The 22460-nt window shown below is 40.7% G+C and overlaps 3 protein-coding genes and 1 long non-coding RNA gene across 5 annotated transcripts; 3 read left to right on the top strand and 1 right to left on the bottom strand.

Moving 5' to 3' along the window:
* The first annotated feature begins 117 nt into the window (after positions 1-117).
* Positions 118-7802, top strand: LOC122828293. Of its 2 annotated transcripts, XM_044111723.1 has the most exons (9): positions 118-1247; positions 1330-1504; positions 2531-2601; positions 2748-2921; positions 3001-3098; positions 3182-3253; positions 4830-7263; positions 7415-7602; positions 7689-7802. In XM_044111723.1, the coding sequence occupies exons 1-7, from the start codon at positions 1217-1219 to the stop codon at positions 4971-4973; spliced, it is 765 nt and encodes a 254-aa protein (XP_043967658.1). In that variant the 5' UTR covers positions 118-1216; the 3' UTR covers positions 4974-7263; positions 7415-7602; positions 7689-7802. The 2 variants fall into 2 exon arrangements, with proteins under 2 accessions (XP_043967658.1, XP_043967659.1); XM_044111724.1 differs by lacking the exon at positions 7415-7602.
* Positions 7803-9626: 1824 nt separating this feature from the next.
* Positions 9627-18035, top strand: hps4 (HPS4 biogenesis of lysosomal organelles complex 3 subunit 2). The gene is made up of 12 exons (XM_044111726.1): positions 9627-9984; positions 10185-10275; positions 10970-11113; positions 11226-11333; positions 11706-11822; positions 12943-13037; positions 13119-13191; positions 14702-14826; positions 15168-15822; positions 15913-16039; positions 16226-16337; positions 17089-18035. Exons 1-12 carry the CDS (start codon positions 9953-9955, stop codon positions 17258-17260), a joined length of 1851 nt encoding a protein of 616 aa, XP_043967661.1. The 5' UTR covers positions 9627-9952; the 3' UTR covers positions 17261-18035.
* A 2-nt stretch (positions 18036-18037) lies between these two features.
* Positions 18038-18411, bottom strand: LOC122828297. The gene is made up of 2 exons (XR_006370197.1): positions 18271-18411; positions 18038-18198 (listed from the first exon to the last, which is right to left on the bottom strand). It is a non-coding gene; the product is annotated as an uncharacterized LOC122828297 (long non-coding RNA).
* si:ch211-170d8.2 (uncharacterized protein LOC571755 homolog) lies at positions 18303-22241 on the top strand. The gene is made up of 3 exons (XM_044111727.1): positions 18303-19049; positions 20589-20733; positions 20842-22241. The coding sequence occupies exons 1-3, from the start codon at positions 18623-18625 to the stop codon at positions 21173-21175; spliced, it is 906 nt and encodes a 301-aa protein (XP_043967662.1). The 5' UTR covers positions 18303-18622; the 3' UTR covers positions 21176-22241.
* The last annotated feature ends 219 nt before the right edge of the window (positions 22242-22460 follow it).

Here is a 22460-nt window from a genome sequence, read left to right on the forward strand (position 1 = left end):
GTGTTGTTCTTATTTCTGTTAGTTTTATGCAGCAGACTCTTAAGTTTATTTTTTTTTTTCTTAGAAATGCATTGTCATAAAGTACATGTTTAGGTTGGGATGGTAAAGATCGCAGAATTTTATTCATCTACTCAAGTCATATTCTTCCTCATATTATGCCCTTAAAATGAAATCGTATGAAAGAATTTTAGTTTATTACTTTTGCTCTTATTCTAGTAAAAGACTAATGCTGGAATAGTTGACAGTTTCTGCAGGGTACAGCCTGCTCATTATGTATTAAGGCTTGGCTTGAAAACGGAAAATTAAATGGGTGGGTAAAAGTGTTAAATTCAAGGAACCACTGGTTGAGAACAGCTGAAGGAAAGATGCATTTCAGTTTTTGTGTGGGTGAAACAATTGTTTTTCTGTAGGTCCTAATCTGAAATAATTGTGGTCACAGACATTATTGTTGGTGAAATTTGCTGATACCATTGTGATCCGCGGTTGTATTATGGTTTAACATTTACTAATTATGTAACTACGGCTTTAATGGGATACCTTGTACAGCTGAAAATTTGTCTTTATTTTAATTCTGACATGGTCCTAAAGCATAATGATGTTTTTAAATTATGACATAGTAGTGTCGTATTACTTTTAGCGGGCTACTTTAAAAGTTCCCTAGTTGCAGAAACAGTATCCCGGCCATGTTGGAACCCAGCTGCCAGGCCGAATCATATCAAGACACACCATTTTCACCTGAGAGCGGAAACGGCAGTGATGCACCAATGATTTGACGTCAAAGTCTGGCTCTTTAATAAGTTTCTCAGTCCGTTTCGTGTTTCCATTCATGCCTGCTCAGAGCGTAAGAACAGCTTAACAACGTCGTATAACGACGCGACGCCGCGTTACGTGCGACTCGGTCTTTGTTACAGACTCCACCTCTTTCACGTGAACGCGCGTTAAGCCGAATTAGAAAATCCTGGGTTAACAAAGCTTGTCGATATACCGACCCGGTGACAACGGTCATCATTTCTCGGTTCCGTCTCCTGGGCAACTGTTTAACAACAAGACTGATCGCGGGTCGAACCGTGGCGCCGACCCGGCTCGGTTTCGCAGCATCTTTCTGCAGCGGATTACGATTTGATTACTAAATCTAGCATTGAAACATCTCGGATAAGTGCGCGCGCTCGCTCCGCCGCACAGGGGAGAGCAGTCGCACGTCGAGACCCGGATCACGATGATGATGATGATGATGAACGCAGACAGAGGTGAGGAAGCAGGAGTTTTAGACAGCCAATATAAATCTGTTTAAAAAAAAAAAGTACATTCATTTATTTTTTATGATCACAGATTACCAGATGAATAAAAAGCAGGAGAGGGCTCATTTCTTCAGCTCCAAGGAGCAAGAACTTATTTTAAAGTTGTATGAAGAAGAGCGAGAGATCTTAACAGCCAAATCCAACACAACCAGCGCCTCCAAGCTGAGGGAGGAAGCCTGGCAGAGGATTGCTGATAAAATAAATGCGTAAGAGCACCAAATACACTTCTTGTCATCTAAATTTGGAAATATCCTGCAAACATTCTGCTCTTTCATTCTGTCTCTACTCAATGCATTGCCCCTTGATCTCTAGCCTATTTTGTCAAACACCTGCATTTTTAAGGCGGATTTTATGTCTGATTACCTTCTTCCTCATTTTTTGTTTTGTACCAGCTTGTGGCTAATAAGATTTCTCGTGACTTTCCTTCAACAGTTTCTTTCCTAAAAACAGATTAATTGAATGCACAGCTTGTAGATGTCGTCCCACCTGAGCAATGAATCTCTGCAGTTCCTCCAGAGTTGCAATGGGCCTCTTAATTGCTTCTTTGACAAATTTTCTTGCCTGTCCTTTTAGTTTATATGGCCATATGTTGGTTACACCAGATTTTATTTCAGGAAACCCGTGTAGAGGGGGGCAAATACAAATGATTAAGGCACATTACCTAAATTACTTTACAAAGAATTTCAGAATTTTGTGCGTCTTTGTGTTGGTCTACTACATGGGCGAGCATGTAGTAGACCAACACTAGCATAGGGTGAGCATGGTTAGTGAACCATCATTTAATTCAGGTGTGTTAAACAGGAACAGAACCTTTGAGGACTAACGTTGGACATTATTTGCTGTTGTAATGCAACAAAATGTCAAAAAATTTCAAGGGGTGGCAATGCTTTTATTTTCTATAGTAACATATACCAGGTTTCCCCCAGAAAACCTAAGTCCGGTGGTTGGGGCACTCTGCAGTCATTCATCCAGCGGCCTGTTGTGTTTTTGAGATAAAAAGTGTTTAAAATTGACAGGAAATTGGAAAATATCACTTGATAATCGTATGTTATTGGAAGATCAATATCTGAACACCAGCTATAAAGTCTTAAAAATGCAAACGTTTTAAAAAAACTTAAATAAGCAATGCTTAGCCTGGTGGCCCGCCAGGCTTATAATACCTAAAAACCCTGATATAGTTTCAATGTCTAAGCAGTACATGAAGTAATGGTTGTTGTTTTTTTCTGACTCAGTGTTTCAGACAGTGGCTACAAAAGAACATGGCAGCAAGTGAAAGTCAAACACAAGAACATCATCCAAACAGGTACTCTTGGGAAACAGCAGAGCCGAGTTTTAGACGCCCTTCTTGCTGATACTTGTTTGCACTAATTGTCAGACTTTGCTTAGCAAATTCATTCCATTTCATAAGCCTGCACTCCAATGTTTGCTCTTAAATTCGTACTTGCACAGCAAAAAGGAAAAGGGCCGAGGTGCTGAGGACCGAGGGAGGGTCGGGAAGCCCCTCTCTGACCTCAGCAGAGGAGGATGGGGTACACAGCAGAGAAAACACCATGAGGGTGGAGGTCCTACCTGGAGGCGCCTGCATCGGCCCCATCGGCGGATCCGACAGCTCCTTTATGAGTGGTAAGTTTAAGTCAAGTCTCTTTAAACCTGTCACTGCATTTGGAGGCAACCAACTTTAACGTTGTCGACGTGACAAAAGTGTCAGGCCATCCGGTCCTCCTCCTGCCCGTCACAAAGACGGAACCAGAGAGCCTGAGCGGCGATGAGACGGACATCAGTGAGGCTCATTTTGACGGGGTAGACACCTCTACACCTGCTTCATTGACCAATTTATTCCATTTTTTTTCCACACTGAATGTTTGTGTTTTCTTCTAATTAAGGATGTGCAGAACAGCAGTTTTCAGGAGGTCGGCAGCCCAGCAGGGACTACAAGCAGGACCAGACGTGCTGAGGTGAGATTCAAGATTCAGCGCCAGACAGATTAAATAAGTGAAAAGAAACATAACAATTTTACATGTGCTTTTTAGGACAGTGGTCCCCAATCCCCGAGCCGCGGACCGGTACCGGTCCGTGGACCAATTGGTACAGGCCGTGCAAGAAATAATTAAATATTTCCGTTTTTTGTATTATTTGAGTCTGGGGGATCTTTTATTGTGAAAATCCTTTAACCGGATTCTCTCTCGGTTACGTCTTGCGCGCCAACATTGAGCTCACAAGCAGCAAAATGAGTAAGAAACAGACTAGATGTATTTGGAAAGTTTCTTTGCGAAGGAGAAAAGGCCCAGAGAAGAGACAGGACAATGGATTTATCCCAGTAAGTGATTCCCACATTCCAAGCCCGCTCTAAATAGTCTGCGATGACCGGCTCATCAATGAGGCAATGAAGCTTCAAAGTGCTTAGCCACGTAGAGACCAAACACCCTGTGCATAAGCAACACTTCGGGCGTCATTGTCTCCTATCACTCCCAGACGGGATCGACTCGTTGCAGAGAAACAAGCTTAGGGCTCCCATTAGCCGTAATCGTGAGTTAAAATTTTTATGAAAGTCAAATGTTCGTTTTTTTGTGGCGCATCTGTATCTTATTTTGAAGGGATATGTAAACGTTACCATAGCGACCAGAGTCCGAGAGCGTTAGCAGTGGTCGAGACCAGATGAGAGGAGCAGAGCTTGTAAGTTTTAGGCCTGGTTCACACGGCACGATTTAAAGATTTGTCGGCCGATTTTCCAAACCTCTGTGACCACAGAGACGATAAAAGTCCAACTGGTTCGATTCCACTCAAGAACATCCAGAGTCCAGACCGGGCTTTCTGATTGGCTACCTGTCACATTCAACAGGCTGCGTTCTCGCTCCCAGTCAGGGAAAACCCCACAAGCTGAGATAATCGGGCCGATTTTAGATCGGGCATATTAAACACACCACCAAGTAACACACCACACACTGCAGGACGTTGTAGGATTGTCGTAAAGTGAAAATCGGGGCAAAAAAAAAAAAAAAAAAAAAAAAAAAAAAGGCTTCAGCGGGAACACCAAATACATAAGTTTTATCTGACGGCTTCTCCTCCCTCCCCACCCCGGGCCGCAGCAAAATTGCTAAGTCTTGACTGGTCCGCGGTAATAAAACGGTTGGAGACCACTGATGTACATGACGTCATCTATGACCTCATCCACGACCTCACTGTAGTTCTGTGGCACGGTCTAGCTTCTGATCGTTGCTACGGAAACGATCAGATCATTTTCAGTTCATTTTGGATCTTAAAATACTGTACCAACATTTCCACTTATATTTCTATTTTTTCTCCATCTGCTGATGAATTTAAAAAATATATATATTAAATGATTGATAATTTGATTAGTTACTCATTCCTTAAGTAGACTTTTTACCAAATACTTTTTTTTTACTCTTACTTGCGTAATTTCTTGGATGGCTACTTTTGCTTTTACGTGAGTAAAAAAATGTTGAAGTAGTGCCACTCTTACTTGAGAACAATCTTTGGGTACTCTATGTACCTCTGCTTATATGTTTTCAGAAGCAGACCGATGAACTAAGGACCCTTTACTGCTGTTACCTCAAAAAGGAGATCGAGAGTCGGGACCAGGAGATGGCCTACAGAGCACTGAAGATGAAGAAACTGGAAAAGGAAATCCTGCTACTGGATAAACAGCTGATATGACTGCGAGAAACAGAACTTTAGCACTATAATAGATTTACTATGTTATTACATTCGGTCTCATCCAAGTTGAAGCATGAGCAATCTTAGCTGCTGATTTTGGCCAGCAGGTGGCGTCCGATATCTCTAGTTCTCATAGAGAATGGGGATCTCAAAAACCTTCACAATTGTAGTCAAGTTTACATACAATAAGCTCAATTTCACAATTTTTATAGTGTTTGAATTGTGAATTTAACAGGTATTAAAATTATTTTTATTTTTTAATTTTTATTTTTTTTATCACTGTACTATTCAGTCAGAGCAAAACCTTCTCGACTTCACACCACAGTTAACAGTCGAGGTTAAATGCCAGTGAAGTTTTACTTATTAGCCATATGATCTTCAGCATCTTCCTTGAATCTCAACGAATTAGAATCTAATTGAAAAAATTTATTTAGTTCATTTTCTGGTTTCAAAAAATGAAACCACATATTTTCCAGATTTGCTATTAACAGGGGGAAGTATATCAAGTATCAATTTCTGTTTGTTTTATTGATTATGGTTTACAGCTAATTTTAAACCATAATTCAGTTCTGACTTTTATCTAAAAAAGAAAAAGAAAAAACAAAAAAAAAGGACGAACTGTTGGGCCACAGTTCAGTCATTTCTGTCTTTAGCCGACATAAGACACCTATGACATAGCTTCTGGCTCCTTTTTAAATTTTTATTTATTATTCCTAAGTAATATTCTAATTTATTCAGGAACTGAAAGTGAGTATTTCGTTATCTGTATGCAGAGAGCATTAAAAGTAACAGAAACAAACGCTTGAAATATATCACTCTGTTTGAGTTTCACTTTTCAAATTGAACTCTACGTTACTGAAATGTACTTGCAGGTATAAACTTTCTGAACCATAATCGAATCCTATTGTTCGGAGCCTGCAGTATCTGTAGAAGTGGGCTGCCATATCTGTAGTTAAGTAGACAGGTTTATAGGAATATTGTGCATTTGGAACCCTGCTTTAGGTTTTACTGTATTTATCCTACTGTAGTGTAGCTAAAATAAAGGGAGTAGTGTCATTAATGACACAATTAGTAGGCTTTTAGAGTCACAGAAGATGCCACACTCAGACATATTTGTTAGTGTTGTCTCAGAGTCCTGGCAAATTGTTTTAAACATTTATAGAATATAGTTCTGCTGTAAGTTGGAGATCCTTTCCGAGTGTTTTTATAGAGTTGATCAAACTCCCACCTTCCCAATGCTGCACTTTTTCAATGACTTGATTAACGTTTATGACATCTGACTGTTCAGTTGGGTAATAGGAAACGCTAACGACAGCACAAAATATTACGTTGTAAGCATTAGAATTTTTCTTACTGTTTTGGAAATTTAGGAGACAATATTATAGGCCAAAAATAAGTTATGTAGTGCATTTACATTTACTATTTGGTTGCAGTTTACAATGCATGTTGTCCTCAGATTACTTGACCTGTTTTATTTTAATTTCTTGTGCAGTGTGGACATGTTGTAGTGACCTCACTAATATCTAGAATTATGTAAAAAGTGAGACATTCGAGTTTATTTTAGTATTTTTTAAACATTGTCATTCTACTGTATTTGAATGTTTAATTCTTTCATTTTTATGCAATCATATTCAATAACACTGGAATTCTTCAAACATGCATTCAGTCATGTTCCATTTTTTTTTTAAATTTGTGTTTCTAAACTGCTGTAAGTACATTTGTATTTATTTCTCCTTTTTTATTTCATGATTTTTGTACGCAGTTACTAAAACACTAGTTTGTCATAAAAATCTGTCTCCTGTTGTGAATATATGAAGGGTTCCTAGCCATCAGGAGATTATTCTACAAAATCAGGTGTGCTTAGGATTCCCAAATCCATCAGTGCGCGGCTTGCGCGTCCGCGGCGCTCTGGGAGGCCTGGCCATTCTCCAGTGGATCCACAGCGAGGACCGCTCCGATTTTAAACACTCAGAGGCAGCATGAAACCGAGAGTGCGGAGAAAACACAGAGACTGAAGTCAGAACATCGAAATCTGTCCAGCCATTTCGCTTTCGGAGCATCTCCTAGTAACGTCGCCGCTCTTTCAGGCAGCCGTTGGTTCCACAGACCCACAGGCTGCGCCATAGACATAAATACATAGACGCCTCGCTGAGCGCTGAGTCCTGCGTTACGTCGCCGCCATCTTGTATGTGGCAGCAGAGCGATCGGAGCTCCATAAGTCATGTGCAGTGTGGACTTGTTTCAACCGTTTTACAACACAAACTGGGTTCATTGGCATTACCTTTCACAGGTAAGCATGAAAGAGCAGAATTACTTGACTTTACAGCCAGAAACTCGCTTATAAACAACCGAGAAATATTTCCTATGTAGCTAAATTAGCTCGAAGTAACCGCTGATTGTTAACTTGACTAACGTTTTCATACTGTGTTTTCTAATGAAAGAGAGCTGATGAGAAACCGCTGTTAGAGGGGAAGTGCATTAAAAACCAGGGGCTTTTGTGAGGAAAGGTCAGTCAGGATCAGAGCTGGAGCTGCTGTTCTTCAGTCTGTTTCACAGCTCAGCTTCACAATGCCGGTATTCAGCTATGCTATAAAGATGCTACGAGTCAGAGCCCCAACATGCTGAAAATGTCTTTTTTTTTCCTGAATGTGAAGGAAAAATATATGTATTTTCTATTACACTTTTGGATCATTTCTCTTTTATCCTGGGCTTTAGCCTCTGTACCAGGACGTCTCAGAAGTCATTGGAGTTCTCCCAGTGTGACCAGCAGACTGACGCCCTGCCTGTGTCCAGTGTTCCCAGTATAATAAATAAATGTGTTTTATTCTTTCACTTTTTGTGCATTTTTAAATATGTAAATCCAACATATTAGTGTATTAATACAGCTTATGTAATGAAATAAAAATAATTTACTCTATTACAATTATTTTCACTCTTTGCTGTCAGTAGCAGACTTGATATACTGTAATAAATATTTTTTTCAGAACAAAGTAAGAAATGTAGTTTAATGTTTGAAATAATATATAAAAAATAAATACAAGAATCTTTATTTATTCTTGTCTTGAAATGTTAGATGTGCATTTAACATGTAAATATGTTCTTTAATAAACACTGTAAACGTGTGTGTCGGTTCATTAGTGTCAATATAAAAACTATCAGAATCATTTCTATCAAATAAAAACATTGTGCTCTTTATTCAGAAATCCCCCAAAACAATTAAATAATCACATCAATAGTTAGAAACGTTGTCTTTAGTCATTTATTTGATTACCAAATATATTAGTGTGTGTGTGTGAGAGAATGTGTCAATGACAAGTATTAACTTAAAATACTTTGTAGAACGTTACTTTCTGAAGTTCGGTCCATTTTGTATTAGTTTACTGACACATACGCCACATTCAATATGGCGGACGCGGTCACGTATAGCAGCAACGGGCCGAACCGCTGTATGAGGCGTCTACGTATTCATGTCTATAGGATGCGCGCGGCCACGCCATGGCGACTCATCTAGGCTTTTTAATCGAGCGCTAAAAACAGGATCTGAAGGATTTTTAAATGACCGCTCAGAGGATGCTGCTTATTTACACAAATAAAAATAAAATAAAACTGCTAATGGTGACATTATAGTCGTGATTTCATTCAGTCACTTTTTACGGATTTTCTTTCTAAACAAAAGGTGTATTTTTGTTGCTCTTTTCAGTCCACCATTGACCCGAACAACCTCCCAGCATTCACAGGCTAAATACCAGGCATTGCAGAAACGTAGTTCAAGCTTAATAAGATTGATGTCATGGTTTTCACTCATTTTTTTTGGTGCTTTTGTGCTCCTAAAATCATTTTTTTATTAAACAGTTGCCAATTAAAAAAAAAAATATTTATAAATTGGAATATTAAGTTTTAAAATGAATTTACAATAAGAAATAGAATATTCCTAATAACACGAATGAGTCTAGTAAAAATTCCACCTAAATATTTGATTAGAATTGAACTGATGGTTCTCTTTGCTGTCAGTAGCAGACTTGATATACTGTAATAAATATTTTTTTCAGAACAAAGTAAGAAATGTAGTTTAATGTTTGAAATAATATATAAAAAATAAATACAAGAATCTTTATTTATTCTTGTCTTGAAATGTTAGATGTGTTTTTAGTTTTTATTGATATCCTAAGGGAATTAGTTTATAAGGACAAAAAACAGCAAAACCATCCACAAAAGCCTCACATGCACTGTTAGTACAACACAACTACAAATATTAGGAGAAACTGGTTCAGCTAACTGTTCTTCTCATTTGTCACTTGGTTTCCAGCATTGGGTCTGTTTAAATTGATTCAATTATGATGAATGAATACAACACCTAAATAGAAGTTAAAAGCTGCCATAAGACTTGTAGGTTAAAAAGTTTCTGTTTGTAATTAGCTTAGCAACAGTGCTAGTGCTAAAGGCAAACATGGTAACTAAGACAAGGCAATCCAAATTAAAGACAATTCCTTTTGTTTTTAAATTTGTAAATATCAACTTTAGAGTCACACTACAGTAATGACTGAGTAATTTATACACAACAAATCAACTAATATAGGAACACTTTAAAACTAATTCAGGAGGTTATTTAAATGTTGATATAAAATCGAGTTATAATGAGAATCATCTCTGCTAAAACGCCGTCTGAATTGCGAATAAGTTTGTCCTTCCGTGCTTCCTATACTTTCACATGACTCTCACTGCGTGTGACTGCCCTGCATTCCTCAAGTGGTACTGTCAGTTTCACAAGATAGTTTACGTTTACAGAAAGAGTCGCTAAGTGACATTTAAAGTTGAGAAAACTGCCCGCTCTTCCCTTTTTTTGTTTTGTTTGCGCAAACGGCGGACAGTTTGTGCTCTGCGGGAGCGATTCTACGCATCGGAGTCGCCGCTATAGTTTCTGTCAAAGTGCATCTTCAGCCTGCAGGAGGAAACCCATGGTCGACCACTGAGGAAAACTTATGGCTGAGCTCAAGTCGCCAGACACAAGGAGGTAAGATCTGATCGGATTCGTTCACGTTTTGGTTCTGATCGGTCCCTTTCCATTTCCATTTGATCTTTAAACCCAACTCCGCACCTGACCTGTCCTACACATTCATCTGTACTGCTGTAACTTCCTGGCTTCAGAGCAACAGCTTATTTTTCTCTGAATCCCCTCCACCACCTTGAAAGGACTGTTTGCTGGTGTTGCAGGTGCAGATATTTCTTCCTCTATGACGGGTCAAAGGTCAGAGGAGAGGGGGACCCCACCAGGGATGGTATCTGCTACTTCTACCCCGAGGAGGTGTGTCAGGTTCAGTACAGACACATAAAATACAAATAGGGTATCCGTAGGTTTCAGCAAGTCAAATTTAAGAAATATTTTAAAAATACCACCTTGAATAAGGTTTAAGACGGAAAAACTATAAATATAGTGGCTGTTTAGGGGTTTGTTTTGTTACAATAAAGCATAGTAAAAACATAAAAAAAATTCTGGGGTCTGTTTGGAGCTCTTGGCAGTGACTTTGTGCTTCTCATGGTTCTCTATAGCCTTAACCTTGTAGTGCCAATAACTTAAAAGTATTTTTCTCTCTCTATAGAAATGTAGGGGTTGGCAACAGCAGTAAATCAGTGGCGAAGATGGACGTCATCCAGCCAAATGGCTACAAACCTATCCTAGATGCAAAAAGCTAGCTAGCTAGGGTCCATTAGCAGCTACTGCGCGGTAGTTTCAACCACAGGACGCTATCAAACTTTTGCCTGACACAAAAGTCTCCTGAAAAACAAAACAAAACCAAAAAACTAAGCAATATGAGATTAATAGTCCTGTCATGACACAATTTAAGACCTGTGATAAATGTATTTAAGGCCAACTCACTTTAAGACGTCTTAAGGCCTTCATTTTGGATGAATTTTCAGACGTTTTAAGGATGTGCAGACATTGTGATAAAAAAATCACATCCCTTTCTAAAGGCTTTATGTCCCTTTTGTCATCTCAGACTCCTATGGACAAGCAGGACCTGCTGTGTGGTCAGCTTGCAGGAGTGGGCCGCTGTGTCTCTGAGCTTTCCTCCTCCGCTGTACGCATCCTGAGGCTGCGTCGCTGCAAGTTCGCCATCCGCATGAAGGATGACTTCTTCTGGGTAAGAGCTCTCCAAAGGCTCCAACTTAATCTACAGTTTTTTTGTTTGTTTTTTTTGCATTACTTTTCAACCATGTATGTTTATGTTTTTGTGTGTGTGTGTTCTCTCTAAGGCTCTTGGTTGTTCCATGGATGTCCCTACTGTCAGTGTCTGTGAGCTCCTGGATCATCTCATCAACCTCTTCTGTTTCTACAACGGCTCTGTTCGCCAGAGCTATCAGGTGAGGCAGGTGTAACTCCGCCATGTTTGATTCTTTAGGAAGCATTGCAAACAAAAAGGTGTAAAAGTTAAGGGTGTGCTTATGTGTCGAAGAATAAATAAGAGAGATATCAGCCAGATATTTGAATCAGAAAATTTCTCCTTGGCTGTCTCTCATCTGTGAAAAATGTGAGTTTCCCCATTGATTAGATGCATTAAAACAAATCCTGCTGTACATTTTAAAAATGTTTATGTGTCCTATGGAGAAAAAGAACGGGACAGGTGAGACCTCCAGGTCTTGCTGGGAGATTAGTTCTTTAATCCTGGAAATGTTTAGGTGATAGAAGGCCGACTTTGTATCTGACTTTACGCGTTTGGTTTGTTTTCTCTGCAGCTCAACAGTAAGGAAACGCTGGCCGCTGAGTGGGCGCGGTACCTTTCCCACGTTCTGTCCGGACCGTCCGAGTTGCACTACATCTTACAAAGCGTGAGAACCTTAGACCTGACAAACGTAAGCAAACATTGCCAGAGTTCTGCTTTTGGCTGCTTGTTTCTTATCTTGCACCGCTGATGATGAGACAGGATGTGACTCTGTGAAACGGTCATGTGGTGTTGTGCTCAGCGTGTCTCAATAAATTGTTTAAATGTCTCCATCTTACCTTGCTTACATCTTGATGCTTGTTAACATAAGCAGGATGCAGTGGTTTGAAAATCATCTAGATTTTATATTGCATGAAAAATCCTTCACATTTCCCATAACAAACTTTAATGATTTAATAATACTTAGTAATACAAAAAAAAGAGGTTTCCATGAGACAGCGCTAAAAACCAAACCAAAACCACAATCTACAAGACTTCATGAGCACTGAATTTGAGTTTTTTGAATTTGAGTAAGCAATTTACAAGCGACATTTTAATACGGTGACATAGTTAAATTGTTTTGACTCATTTCAGAAAAAATTGTAGATTATGTGGATTCATTACACAGTAAGTAAATGAGTTTAAGTGACTGCTGCCTCAGCCTTACTTGATGTCAAGTTATAATCCATAATTGATATGGCAAGCAATAAGAAGTTACATTTATACATTAGCGCAAATATCATAAAAATTCCTCACAAGCATATCTAAATTGGCACCACAAGATCTACAATTTTGATTGCAAAACACCCACTAAAACAAGCAGCTGTTTATTGGTTTTATTAATATATTCTGGCATAACTGGCCCTTTAAGAGCATCCGGTTTTGATATGACTCAAGATTAAAATGAGTTTGCTCTGCTCCTCTGCTGTATGTGATCAATAAAAAAAAAAAAAAAGAGTCTATTTTAAACAGAAATTTCACTCTTCTGAAAAACATGTTAATTTCTTTACACTGAATAACTAGTTGTGGCTCCTTTTGCACAAATCATTCAGTTTGTATTCAGCCCCCATCTGGGTCAATACGTTATAGAGCCATATTCAAGTCTTCTGTGGTGTCTCAGTTTTGTGTTTCTGAAAACAGATGCACAACGGGCTCTCAGAAAAGAGAACACCATGCCATTTTCCATACCCTACTCTGTTTTTAAAAACTGAAAACTGGCAGTTTTCTTCCTGCAGGGCCTGAAATGTAACTATTTTCACGCTTCTTCTCAGGTTGACCCACTTCTTCTCCTCAAAGCTGCCCTCATTCTCCAGGCGTGCCAGCGCTGCCCCCTGGTGTTGGCAGGCTGTGTTCTTTTTAGAGGGAGGTGAGCTGATGTTTTAAGAGGGCAAACCTGTTATTTGTCTTCTGTTTTACATATATCTAACTTTTTATTTATCTCTTCAAGAGTTGTCAGCACACAGATGCCTCCACAGCTAACAATAAAGGTCATGGTTCATGAGACTGAAACCTACACTAAGGTAGGAAATACTGTGTGCAAATGTTGTTGTAATCAAGCGCCACTAAATACAGTGTTAGAATAGTTGTACATGTACATTTTGGAGAGACTTGGCAAAAAAAATTAAATATATAGGTAGAACTTAAATCAGATGGGGACAAATATTTAAGTCAGATTTTTTTAGCATATTACTTCCCTCATTCATCTCTTAAGATACTAAATTTATGGCCCACTGAAAGTTACTGGAGCAATCCAAAACCATAATATTTCTATGTTCTACCATGATGCTTAACAATAGTTTCTTCCTCTGGAATCTATCAGTCTTGTTTTTCTTCATGTGGCCAAAACAAATCTGGATCTTACGTTTACAGAACATGAATTTAAACGACCAGATCTTTGACTTTTGTGTCTTATTACGTTGTAATATTCTAGGCTCTCTCCTAAAAGGTTTTTTTCCTAACACCTTTAACGTTTAGCATACGTCAAAAAATCTTTCACAATGTTTCTCACAACACAACGTATACAATAGCTATTTCTATCCACAATGTGAAATGTTTTGCTTTCACTGTAAAGATTAAAAGAATAATAATTGTTGCCTGTTTAGCGGAAGTTAGACGTGTGAGGGCGTAGTAGATGATGGTTTTTGGTAGTTGATTTTAAAATCAATACTTCATGTTTTGCTTTGCAGTTTGGCCAATTGACTCTGTTGATTTGATGGCAGCCCCTTAGGGACAAGTGGAGGGAAAGCAAAGTGCTAGACTTATTCTTCGTAATGCTTTCTGCTGTCTTGGCGTCGAACAGTTTCAGATTCTGACAGTAAAACAACCACGAAAAAAGCAACTGTTATTCCTGTAACAGATTTATATCATACATTTACTATTTAAATTTTAGTATCATTGTATATTTTTCTGATATCTTAACAACATGTGGTTGCAGGGCATTTCTCCAATATTTTATTCTCTTGGTATCGTAATACTAGTAACTAACCCATGTTTGTTACTGTCTTTGTATATTTTTGTTCTGTCATGATAGCTGGTTTAGTATTAAACCTGGCTGGAGGTTTAGTACTTTGCCATAACTAAAGTAAAAATTTTTTCCTATGTTGTGACAATAATGTACAAATTAGATTTGGACAGACAGACATATATTTTTGCTGATTCTGGGTTCATTTGAAGGTCTAAAGAATTAGCTTGGTTTTGCCAGATCTTTAAAGAATAATTTAAAACATTAACACTTAATTTAGTTGACAACATTGAAACTAAAAATCTCTTTACAGTTTGCAGTTCTTATTTATAAAAGAGCAAAACATAAAAATAAGACAGCTTTTTCTGTAATTATTGAAGATTTAATCCGCTAGCATACCATGTGTCTAGCTAAGCTAGGCTAAAGAGCTAGCTTAATAGCTTTTAGCCTCTCAGCAACTGCTCATTTTATCTGTGGTTATATTAAGATTGACAAAATAGTTCAGTTGAAAACCAAACTGTTATATTAGTAAGAAATCACGCTACCGTTATTTACTTTTTTGTACAAAGACACAGAGGTCGAGTGGAACGAGCTCGCCGACATCAGACAGCAGGCCGGTTAGCTCCACTGCTGTGTTCCTGACGCCATCTGAGCTGCAGTACCTGCAATCTGCTCCCGTCGACAAAATATCCAGGTAGTGTTTTCCTTTCTTGTCTCATGACATGTTTTCAACAAACTCAGTTTAGAGTAGAATGATCCATTTCTCCCCTGTCAGTGTACTTTTAGATTCCAACTCAAATTCAGATTCAAACAATAAAGTAAAAACTTGTCTATCTTTTTATGTACGCCTGACTGTATATATACGTATAAAAAACTGGTCTCTCCAAGATAATTGTTGCCCTGGGCTACTGACTGTGGCCCAGTCTGTGATGCGACCCATATCGCTCATACCTCACCTCCACTGGACAGAACACATTTGATTTAGTCAAACGTCTTAAAAAGAGAGTTTTGACAGTTTGGTTTTCTTCCCTCCAGTTCCCACTCTGCTCCGGAGAAAGATGCTCCCCCAAAGAAGACCAGGCTTTCCAGAACTTTATCGGACACCCCGTCCTCAGAGTCGACGCCTTCTCGTCCAGCATCCTGTCAGTCCCCTCAGAGGGCGTCTTTCAGCCCGCACACGTCTGGCTCCGAAGATTCCGTGTTTAGTCCGGCTCCGTCACAGGGTTCTTCTGCGGATTCCCCCAACTCGTCTCCTCCGTCACCGATCCACCGTTTTTCTTATGGAAGGAACGCTCATCAAGTGGAGGGAGGAACACCAGACGAGTCGCACTGTCGCAATCTTCACAGCGGCGGAAGTGGAGTTAGCCAGATGCTCAGCGAAGGAGATGGCTCGGCGTTTGAGGAATCCCTCCATCTTAACAGAGGTGCTGCCAGCAAGACGACCGATTGCGGGAACGTGGCATTTCGTGACGAAAAGACAGCAGCGGGAGAGGGCGGAGTCTGCTGCAGGAAGCTCAGAGGTCACAAGGCGGAGATGAGGCAGCCTCCTTCTGGTTCCTGCTCGTTCGACAGCCTGGAGGAGAGTCCTCTGGTTTCCATGGTGCTGTACGTGCACCGGGTCAACAGCCTGGTGCTGGCTCTGCTGGTGGAGCCTCGTTTCATGGGCGACTCTGCCTCCATGGAGGAAGTGGTGAGGAAAACGACTTCTATACGTTATTATACGGTATTCTCAAGCTTTTCCTGACATTACGCTGACCCTGTCTTTGTGGCCCGTGTCCAGAACCACAGCAGCCTGGCTTCGCTCAACGGACTGGAGGCCCACCTCAGGGCCATATCTCCGGCGGCCCCAGGTGCTGCGGGGCCTTACTTATTCGCCCATTATGACTCCGTCCAGAGCACTCTGACAAGTAAGACTCCCATCTTCCCGGTTTGAACTTTTTCTGCCAGAGCAAAGCACAAGCCGGGATCTGAGGAGGGACTCTTGTCTTTGAATGAGCTAACGGCTAATTAGTAAAACTGTGATCAGCATTCCTTTGTGCAGCAGACATGCTCAGGCCGGGTTAATGGTCCTGTGTCATTGTGTGTCTCTGCAGCCAACGTGTCTGGCCGACCAGGGGGAGCCCCGGAGCATCCCTTTGTCCGAGCCACATCGCTTCTCCACTCGCATTTCTTTGACACTGAGACTCTGCAGGAGGCTATTATCAGGTCAGCTCAGCTGAGGACGGGGGAAGGGACTTTTCTTTTTTTTTTTTTTTGTCAGGTTCTCCATGTTTAACATTCATGATGTACATTTTTAATGCCTTTTCTTAATGGGGGAGCATCATGTGAAATGGGACTTTTTTGAGCTTTACATTGTGTTATAATGATCTTCCGTCATCTGCTGAACTGTTGCTTTGATTCATTAATGCATATTTGAGAAATCTTTTAATCTCCACGGGAACCATTCAGCTGTGCAAAACGCCTGGGTGGACCTAGTGCCACCTTCGAGGCGCAGCTCCTCCTCAGAGCTGCAGTTTCCAAGCTGCCGCCTCACAGCACACTCCACCGCTCAGCTCCTTCAGACTAGCCAGCAACAATTGGCAACACCTGGTGAAACTCCATCTGCTGAGCTCATTATAGAAGCTACTAATCAGTGAAACGCTGGTAGAAATGTTGTTAAAGGGTTAACAGAGCAACGATGTTGTGACGACCTCTTGAAGGCGGAGTTTCAGAAAGAGCAGGAGTTTTTAAAGAGACAGTGGCCCAATTTCAAGGTGCTGAATTACAAAGTAAAATTTCTTTTAAGTCATATTTAAAATATAGAACATTTTTATCACAACTGATGTAACATAGCTGCTATAAAATGCCACTTATGTGTCTGGAAAATGCACACTATTGCCCCTTTACATTTAAAGTTGCAAGCATTAGCTTTGCTTCCGTATGCTGAGGGTTTTATTGGTTGTTGTGCTCACCACAGGAGCGCCGGCACAGCTGTGTACGGCACCCGCACCGTGGCGCAGGAGACCTACTTCCAGCAGCACGGCGGATCCATGAGGAACTCGGGCATTCCCAACCAGCAGGACAGCGCCTTCTCGCTGCCCAGCAAGGCTCGGCACAGACTCCTCAAACACGGGGTCAACCTGCTGTGAACGGACGGCAGGATTCAGAACTCCGTCTAACAAACAAATACATTGAAAAAGAACCCGCTTGAGGATTTTGATCAAGCTTTTGAATGTGATAAAAAAATTTCTTTCGTTCCTGCTGAACTTCACCCGAACACGCTGACTATTCTACGGTAAGACGTGCTCTGTCTCAAAACGTTATTACTATCTTCAATATTTAAAAAGGAAAGCTAACAGTGCCTTTTTCTCTCTTTTTTTTCACATAGCAATCTCTAATGCAGTGGTTTAGATCAAAGCATAGTCAGGTTTTAAAATGGCCTAGTCAAAGTCTGACCAAGGGGACATCGCAAAATGTTCAGTCTTAAGATGTACAAAGCTGGAAGAGACATTCCCCTTAAAACCTAGAGCAAATGCTTTCCATATTTCTGTTAAAATAATAATTTTCCTCCTACTTTGTCGACATTTATCGCTTCAGTGCCACGAAATGTGAGAAAAGTCAAGAGGTCAAGACTTTTACAAGTCGCTATAGGCTTTTAGTCTCAGTTTGGGTCATTTATACATCGTTTTACGGTAATATGTGGGTTTAGTATGCTGTCTACACACTGTACACACACTCCATTCTTATGCTGGTAATACTTTCTCTTTCGCAGCAAATGATGTTGCTCCTGTATTTTCTTTTTCTTCTCACAAGATAAACAGCAACGGTATATTTATACCCTTGACTTAATTGCGTTGCTTTAACGAATATATAATATATAATATTTGTGTTTATTGGTAATAAAAACATCAAATATTTCCCAGATCTTCTCGCTGTTGTTTTTATTTAAGTTACAGTGAATGGCACAGACTTCAGGCTTTGTGTGAGGAGCTTTTGTCTCTTCGTGTTGAAAGCTGCACGGACTGGCATGTGATCCTCAAATTTTACCCCCATTTCTTTTCCTCCTCGTTTATTTTCCCAAAGGACTCTAAAAAAATAAAAAATAATTTAAAAAAAGCAGCAGCATGTGTAATAACAAAACACTGATGTGTGAATTTACCTTTTTTTCTGCTTTCAGTCCCAGTGCTTGTGTCAGTGTTTTTAATGTGCCGTAAGCAAGCTTGCTCCAATCGCGGACCGATTAGGGTCATTAGCTGATTGGCTGAATTTGAATGGACCCGGTCGGCGCGCTTTGGGGCGCCTCATTATGCAGGCGCATTAGAAGAAAGCAGTGGGGGTCAAATGAGTAGTTAAGGCGCAGGGACAAAAAAAAAAAAAAAGAGAGAGAGAGGGGCAGGCACTGTGAGGAGGGTCGGGATTCAAATTCTAAGTGAGGAGCTGCGTCCATTGTCAGTGGGGTATATAGTCACGGTTCAAAAACAAAAAAAGCGCAGAGAGTTTAGGGTGTCATCATGGCTGCTTCGAGCTGCATGTGGATCGTTTCTGTTATTATCTTACTCACAAGCGATGCTGGAGCTTTAGGTCGCGCAGTGGACTCGTTCGGGTTTCTGATACAGTCTCCTCGAGCCCGAGATGGACCGTTTGGAGAGATTTTACGCACGGCCGGTATGAGGCGGTGGAGACGCGGGATGGCCGCCGAGGCGCACGGGGAGCGCTGCGCGGAGCTGGGAGCCGCCTGGCTGGAAAGCAAGCGGCCAGCTCCCGAGCTGGGAAGCGCCGTGCTGCAGCTGCGCGTGCGGCCCTTTCACCCAGGACCGTCGCGAGGTTTGGTTTTTCCCGGGAAGTCGCTTTTCAGCTTCATCCGGCGGGTTTACCGCTGTTGTCAGGAGGGAGTGGGCTGCAGGAATGTCAAGGGGATTCAAAGCCGACTGAGAGGAGGTGAGGAAACACGGTCAGCGACCTTATAAATACTTCCGGTTCTTGCCTATAGTTGGACACAAACAATTTAGAGAGACAGGTTAACATGGTTTTGATTTTTGGCCCGTTGACCGAGTACCCGGAGAGAACCCAAACAGAGAGAACACACTAAGCTCCGCCGGACCTTCCTCCTGCCAGGAAGCTGCTCCGCTGTGCAGTCCTGTCCGGAGATTTTATTTAGGGCTACATAAAAAAAAGAAGAAGAAGAAATGGTAACGATGGGGCGCTTACACTAAAATTTAAAATTTTTCTTTTGACAAAACTTCAAATTTAGGTCTACTAGAAAGAAAAAAAAATCTTCCGGACTAACCTAAAACAACCTTGATTTAATTTGTTAGCACATGTTTTTTTTTTACATGTGATTTAGAAATACTGCAGCTTTCCTCATTTTTGACCCAAATTTGTGAACCTGGTTTCAGGCCGAGAGTAAATGACATTTAGGAAGCTTAAAAATAAAGAGCAGATATTTAAGTAAATGAAACACAATAACAAAAACTGTACTTCCTGTAGTCTGTGACTGCAATGAAGGATTTAGTCAAGACTGACTGAAACAGGAAGTTAGTTATTTTATTGCTTATTTTATGGAGTACACACACTCCAAAGTACATCTAATTTGCATATCCTACATTAATGAAAATGCAGCAATACTAAAACTCCACATTTCATGTGAGCCTTTGGGTTTTATATAAGGTGTTTGTGAGACGTGTTCATTCCAAAAGGATCTTGAATCTTTGGGCCTCCACCCCCCCCAAACCTTGCAGCCCTGGGCCAGTGCCACTGTAAGGTCTGACCCAGTTCTCAATCCTAACATATGAAATTTCAAAAGTGGTCATTTTTAGGCCTAGCTGAGAACCACACTGACACAGTGTTACAGTTAAGGGTTTGGTTTTTATTTTTATGCAAAAATGTAAGGCATCATTTTATACCAAGCTTACAAGCAAGACAAGCCTCTGACACCGGAGAGGCGTTGCGAAAGAGGAAATGATGTGTAGCAAGTTAACCACGTGTGAGAAAGACGCAGACCAAACAATGGTGAGCTCATAAATGACACGAGTTGTTTTTGAGTAATAAGAACCAAACGTGAAGCGGTGCTCTGGATGTTGAGGCCCTGATTACTGCAGCTGAGGAGATACAGAGGAATCCCAGCCAGGTCTCATGTTCTCTCCATAAATTACTCAGGTTTCCAGGAGAGATTAACAAGGACGTTAAAACATCAACACAGGGTGTGGGTGTAGTCATTTTCCCTCTGCTTAATTAACAAAATTAGAAAGATAATAAATCACTTGCATAGATATAATTAGATAGAAATATTTATTAGGTCATGAGTTTCTTCCGCTGTTATTTTGTGGACCAGAAGCTGAAAATCGTGGGGATTTGTGTCTTGGGCGTTTTTGACAATCCTTTTTCAAAGTCGTGATCATTCCTGCTGCACATTCTCCTGCCACGCTGTTCCTTTGGAATGAAATCCTGGACTGAATGCTCTGCTTCCTCCCCCTGCAGCTGCAGGTGTGGAGTTCGTCCTCACCAGGGAGATCTTAGCGGCGACGGCGTCCAGAGCCGAGCTTCATCTGCAGCTCTCCAACCCGCGGCGTCTCGACATCAGCCCGGTCATCCCCTTCATGGCGAAGAGGAATTTACCGACGAGGTAAAAAATAAAAAAATAAGAAAAGACTCTTCCTGTTTTAGATGGGATTTCACACCTTTAGGAAAAGGAACAAACTGATCCTGGATGTGACGTTTCTTTGCATTGCAGGTACAGCGTAGCGTCTCGTGGTGACGCAGTGGAGCTGAGAGTGGACCTCCTGTTCCTCCTCCGGCTCCTGCAGGAGGCGGCCGGCGACGGAGGCCGAGGCCGCGGCTCGGTAAACGCGCACCTGGGGAGACTGCTGTCCAGCGAGGACGGAAAGACATCTTTAGGAATTGTTCAGGACGCCGACAGAGAAGCGTGGCATGATGGGAACGATATACGTTTGGCTCGGGAGGTGGGCCTGGTTCTGGGGTGCAGCCGGGCCGGATCGGGGGTCCCCTGTGAAAGTGGGGGTGTTCGGCTCTCAGACGCCCCCTTCATGGCTGTGTATTACACATGAAGATGGGACTTCTCAGTGTGGAAGCATTTCACCCATCAGAAAAGCTCAAAACTTTAACAGTATTACGCACTTCGAAGTCAAGTTTTATAATTTATATCGGTTTTGCAAGCTAAATATTATATATAAGTATTTTATGTAAATATTTTGTTCTAAAAGTTTATTTTGGTCATTCGTTGGTGATAAGAGTTCTGTAAAAATGCTGTGTGGTCTTCTTGGTTACTAGACATTGTTTAGCTTATGTAAAATATTAGCCTCTGATTAAAGACTCGTGGGGAAACGTGGTGAGGACACCTGAACAAACGCAGCGTGGGAACAGGAGCAGCGACCTTGACAATCTCAGCTAAATTTATGCTGCTACTCTGCAGGAAAAAAAAGATCCAATGTTAATATGTTCACTTGCATCTCCATAATGTTACTGGGAAACCGGATTCATTTCAGTACTTCTGTTTGACAAAAGAAAAGTGAGACTATTACAGTTTTGATTACACACTTGTGTATCGTTAAAATTATTTTGTAAACCATAAAAGTGGCTAATTGATAACGACGTTGGATGTTTAAGTTTAGTGGAAGGAAAAAGTGTGGTAGAAAACCGCAGGTTCGAGGGGGATTCTGAATGAAAGCCTCCTCGGGGGTTTTGGAGACTCCATACGCAGACAGATATGTTTTTCCAAGAAATAAATGGACAAAATAATTTTGGTGAGAACTTTTCCTCCTCCCCATTTGCTCAGCAATAAATTAAACTTACTATATTTTTAATAAAACTAAGTAGCAATTTTTTCTTAAAAGGTGGACAACTTTTTTGGGGTTTGTTTAATCTAGAAAATTTGAGTCTATTCCCAGCAACAAAAATGAGAACTTAAAAAAAAACCCCAATGGAAATAAAGTACATTACTAGCAGAATTAATGTGATCTATTCCTCCCTTTTCACTTTTAGCAAGAAGTTGCTTAATGTTTATAGCCCTACTTATTATGAAAATAAATACTCAATGAATATTTACACATTTGTTTAGGGTACATTTCTAACTGAATTTTGGGTTTTCAGCCACAATTTGATCAGAAATATTACAAATTCAACATGCCAAGTTTGACTTCATTAAAAATGAATTACTGGAATTATTTCTTGGCCTCATTTCATCTGCATCAGTACTAGATGGGGTTCAGTTCACCTCGACCAGACGTGAGCTGCTGGTGGGGGGAAAAAAAGGTGAGGGGAACACCTGAACAAACAGAGGAGACGCAACATGTTCCTCCCGTACTCTGACACAAAAACACGTTCAATCTCGCT

The sequence above is a fragment of the Gambusia affinis genome, linkage group LG03 (genome assembly GCF_019740435.1).
Source record: "Gambusia affinis linkage group LG03, SWU_Gaff_1.0, whole genome shotgun sequence".
Classification (NCBI taxonomy): Eukaryota; Metazoa; Chordata; class Actinopteri; order Cyprinodontiformes; family Poeciliidae; genus Gambusia; species Gambusia affinis.

What these genes read in the sequence shown, in the direction of transcription:
- LOC122828293 (XM_044111723.1), top strand. Translation starts at nt 1,217, where the DNA reads ATGATGATGATGATGATGAACGCAGACAGAG. An exon ending in CGACAGCTCCTTTATGAGTG is followed by an intron (nt 2,922 to 3,000) that starts GTAAGTTTAAGT and finishes ACGTGACAAAAG; the next exon opens with TGTCAGGCCATCCGGTCCTC. An exon ending in GTGAGGCTCATTTTGACGGG is followed by an intron (nt 3,099 to 3,181) that starts GTAGACACCTCT and finishes CTTCTAATTAAG; the next exon opens with GATGTGCAGAACAGCAGTTT.
- hps4 (XM_044111726.1), top strand. Translation starts at nt 9,953, where the DNA reads ATGGCTGAGCTCAAGTCGCCAGACACAAGGAG. An exon ending in AGACTGAAACCTACACTAAG is followed by an intron (nt 13,192 to 14,701) that starts GTAGGAAATACT and finishes TTTTGTACAAAG; the next exon opens with ACACAGAGGTCGAGTGGAAC. An exon ending in CTGCAGGAGGCTATTATCAG is followed by an intron (nt 16,338 to 17,088) that starts GTCAGCTCAGCT and finishes TGCTCACCACAG; the next exon opens with GAGCGCCGGCACAGCTGTGT.
- si:ch211-170d8.2 (XM_044111727.1), top strand. Translation starts at nt 18,623, where the DNA reads ATGGCTGCTTCGAGCTGCATGTGGATCGTTTCTGTTATTATCTTACTC. An exon ending in TCAAAGCCGACTGAGAGGAG is followed by an intron (nt 19,050 to 20,588) that starts GTGAGGAAACAC and finishes CTCCCCCTGCAG; the next exon opens with CTGCAGGTGTGGAGTTCGTC. An exon ending in AAGAGGAATTTACCGACGAG is followed by an intron (nt 20,734 to 20,841) that starts GTAAAAAATAAA and finishes TTTGCATTGCAG; the next exon opens with GTACAGCGTAGCGTCTCGTG.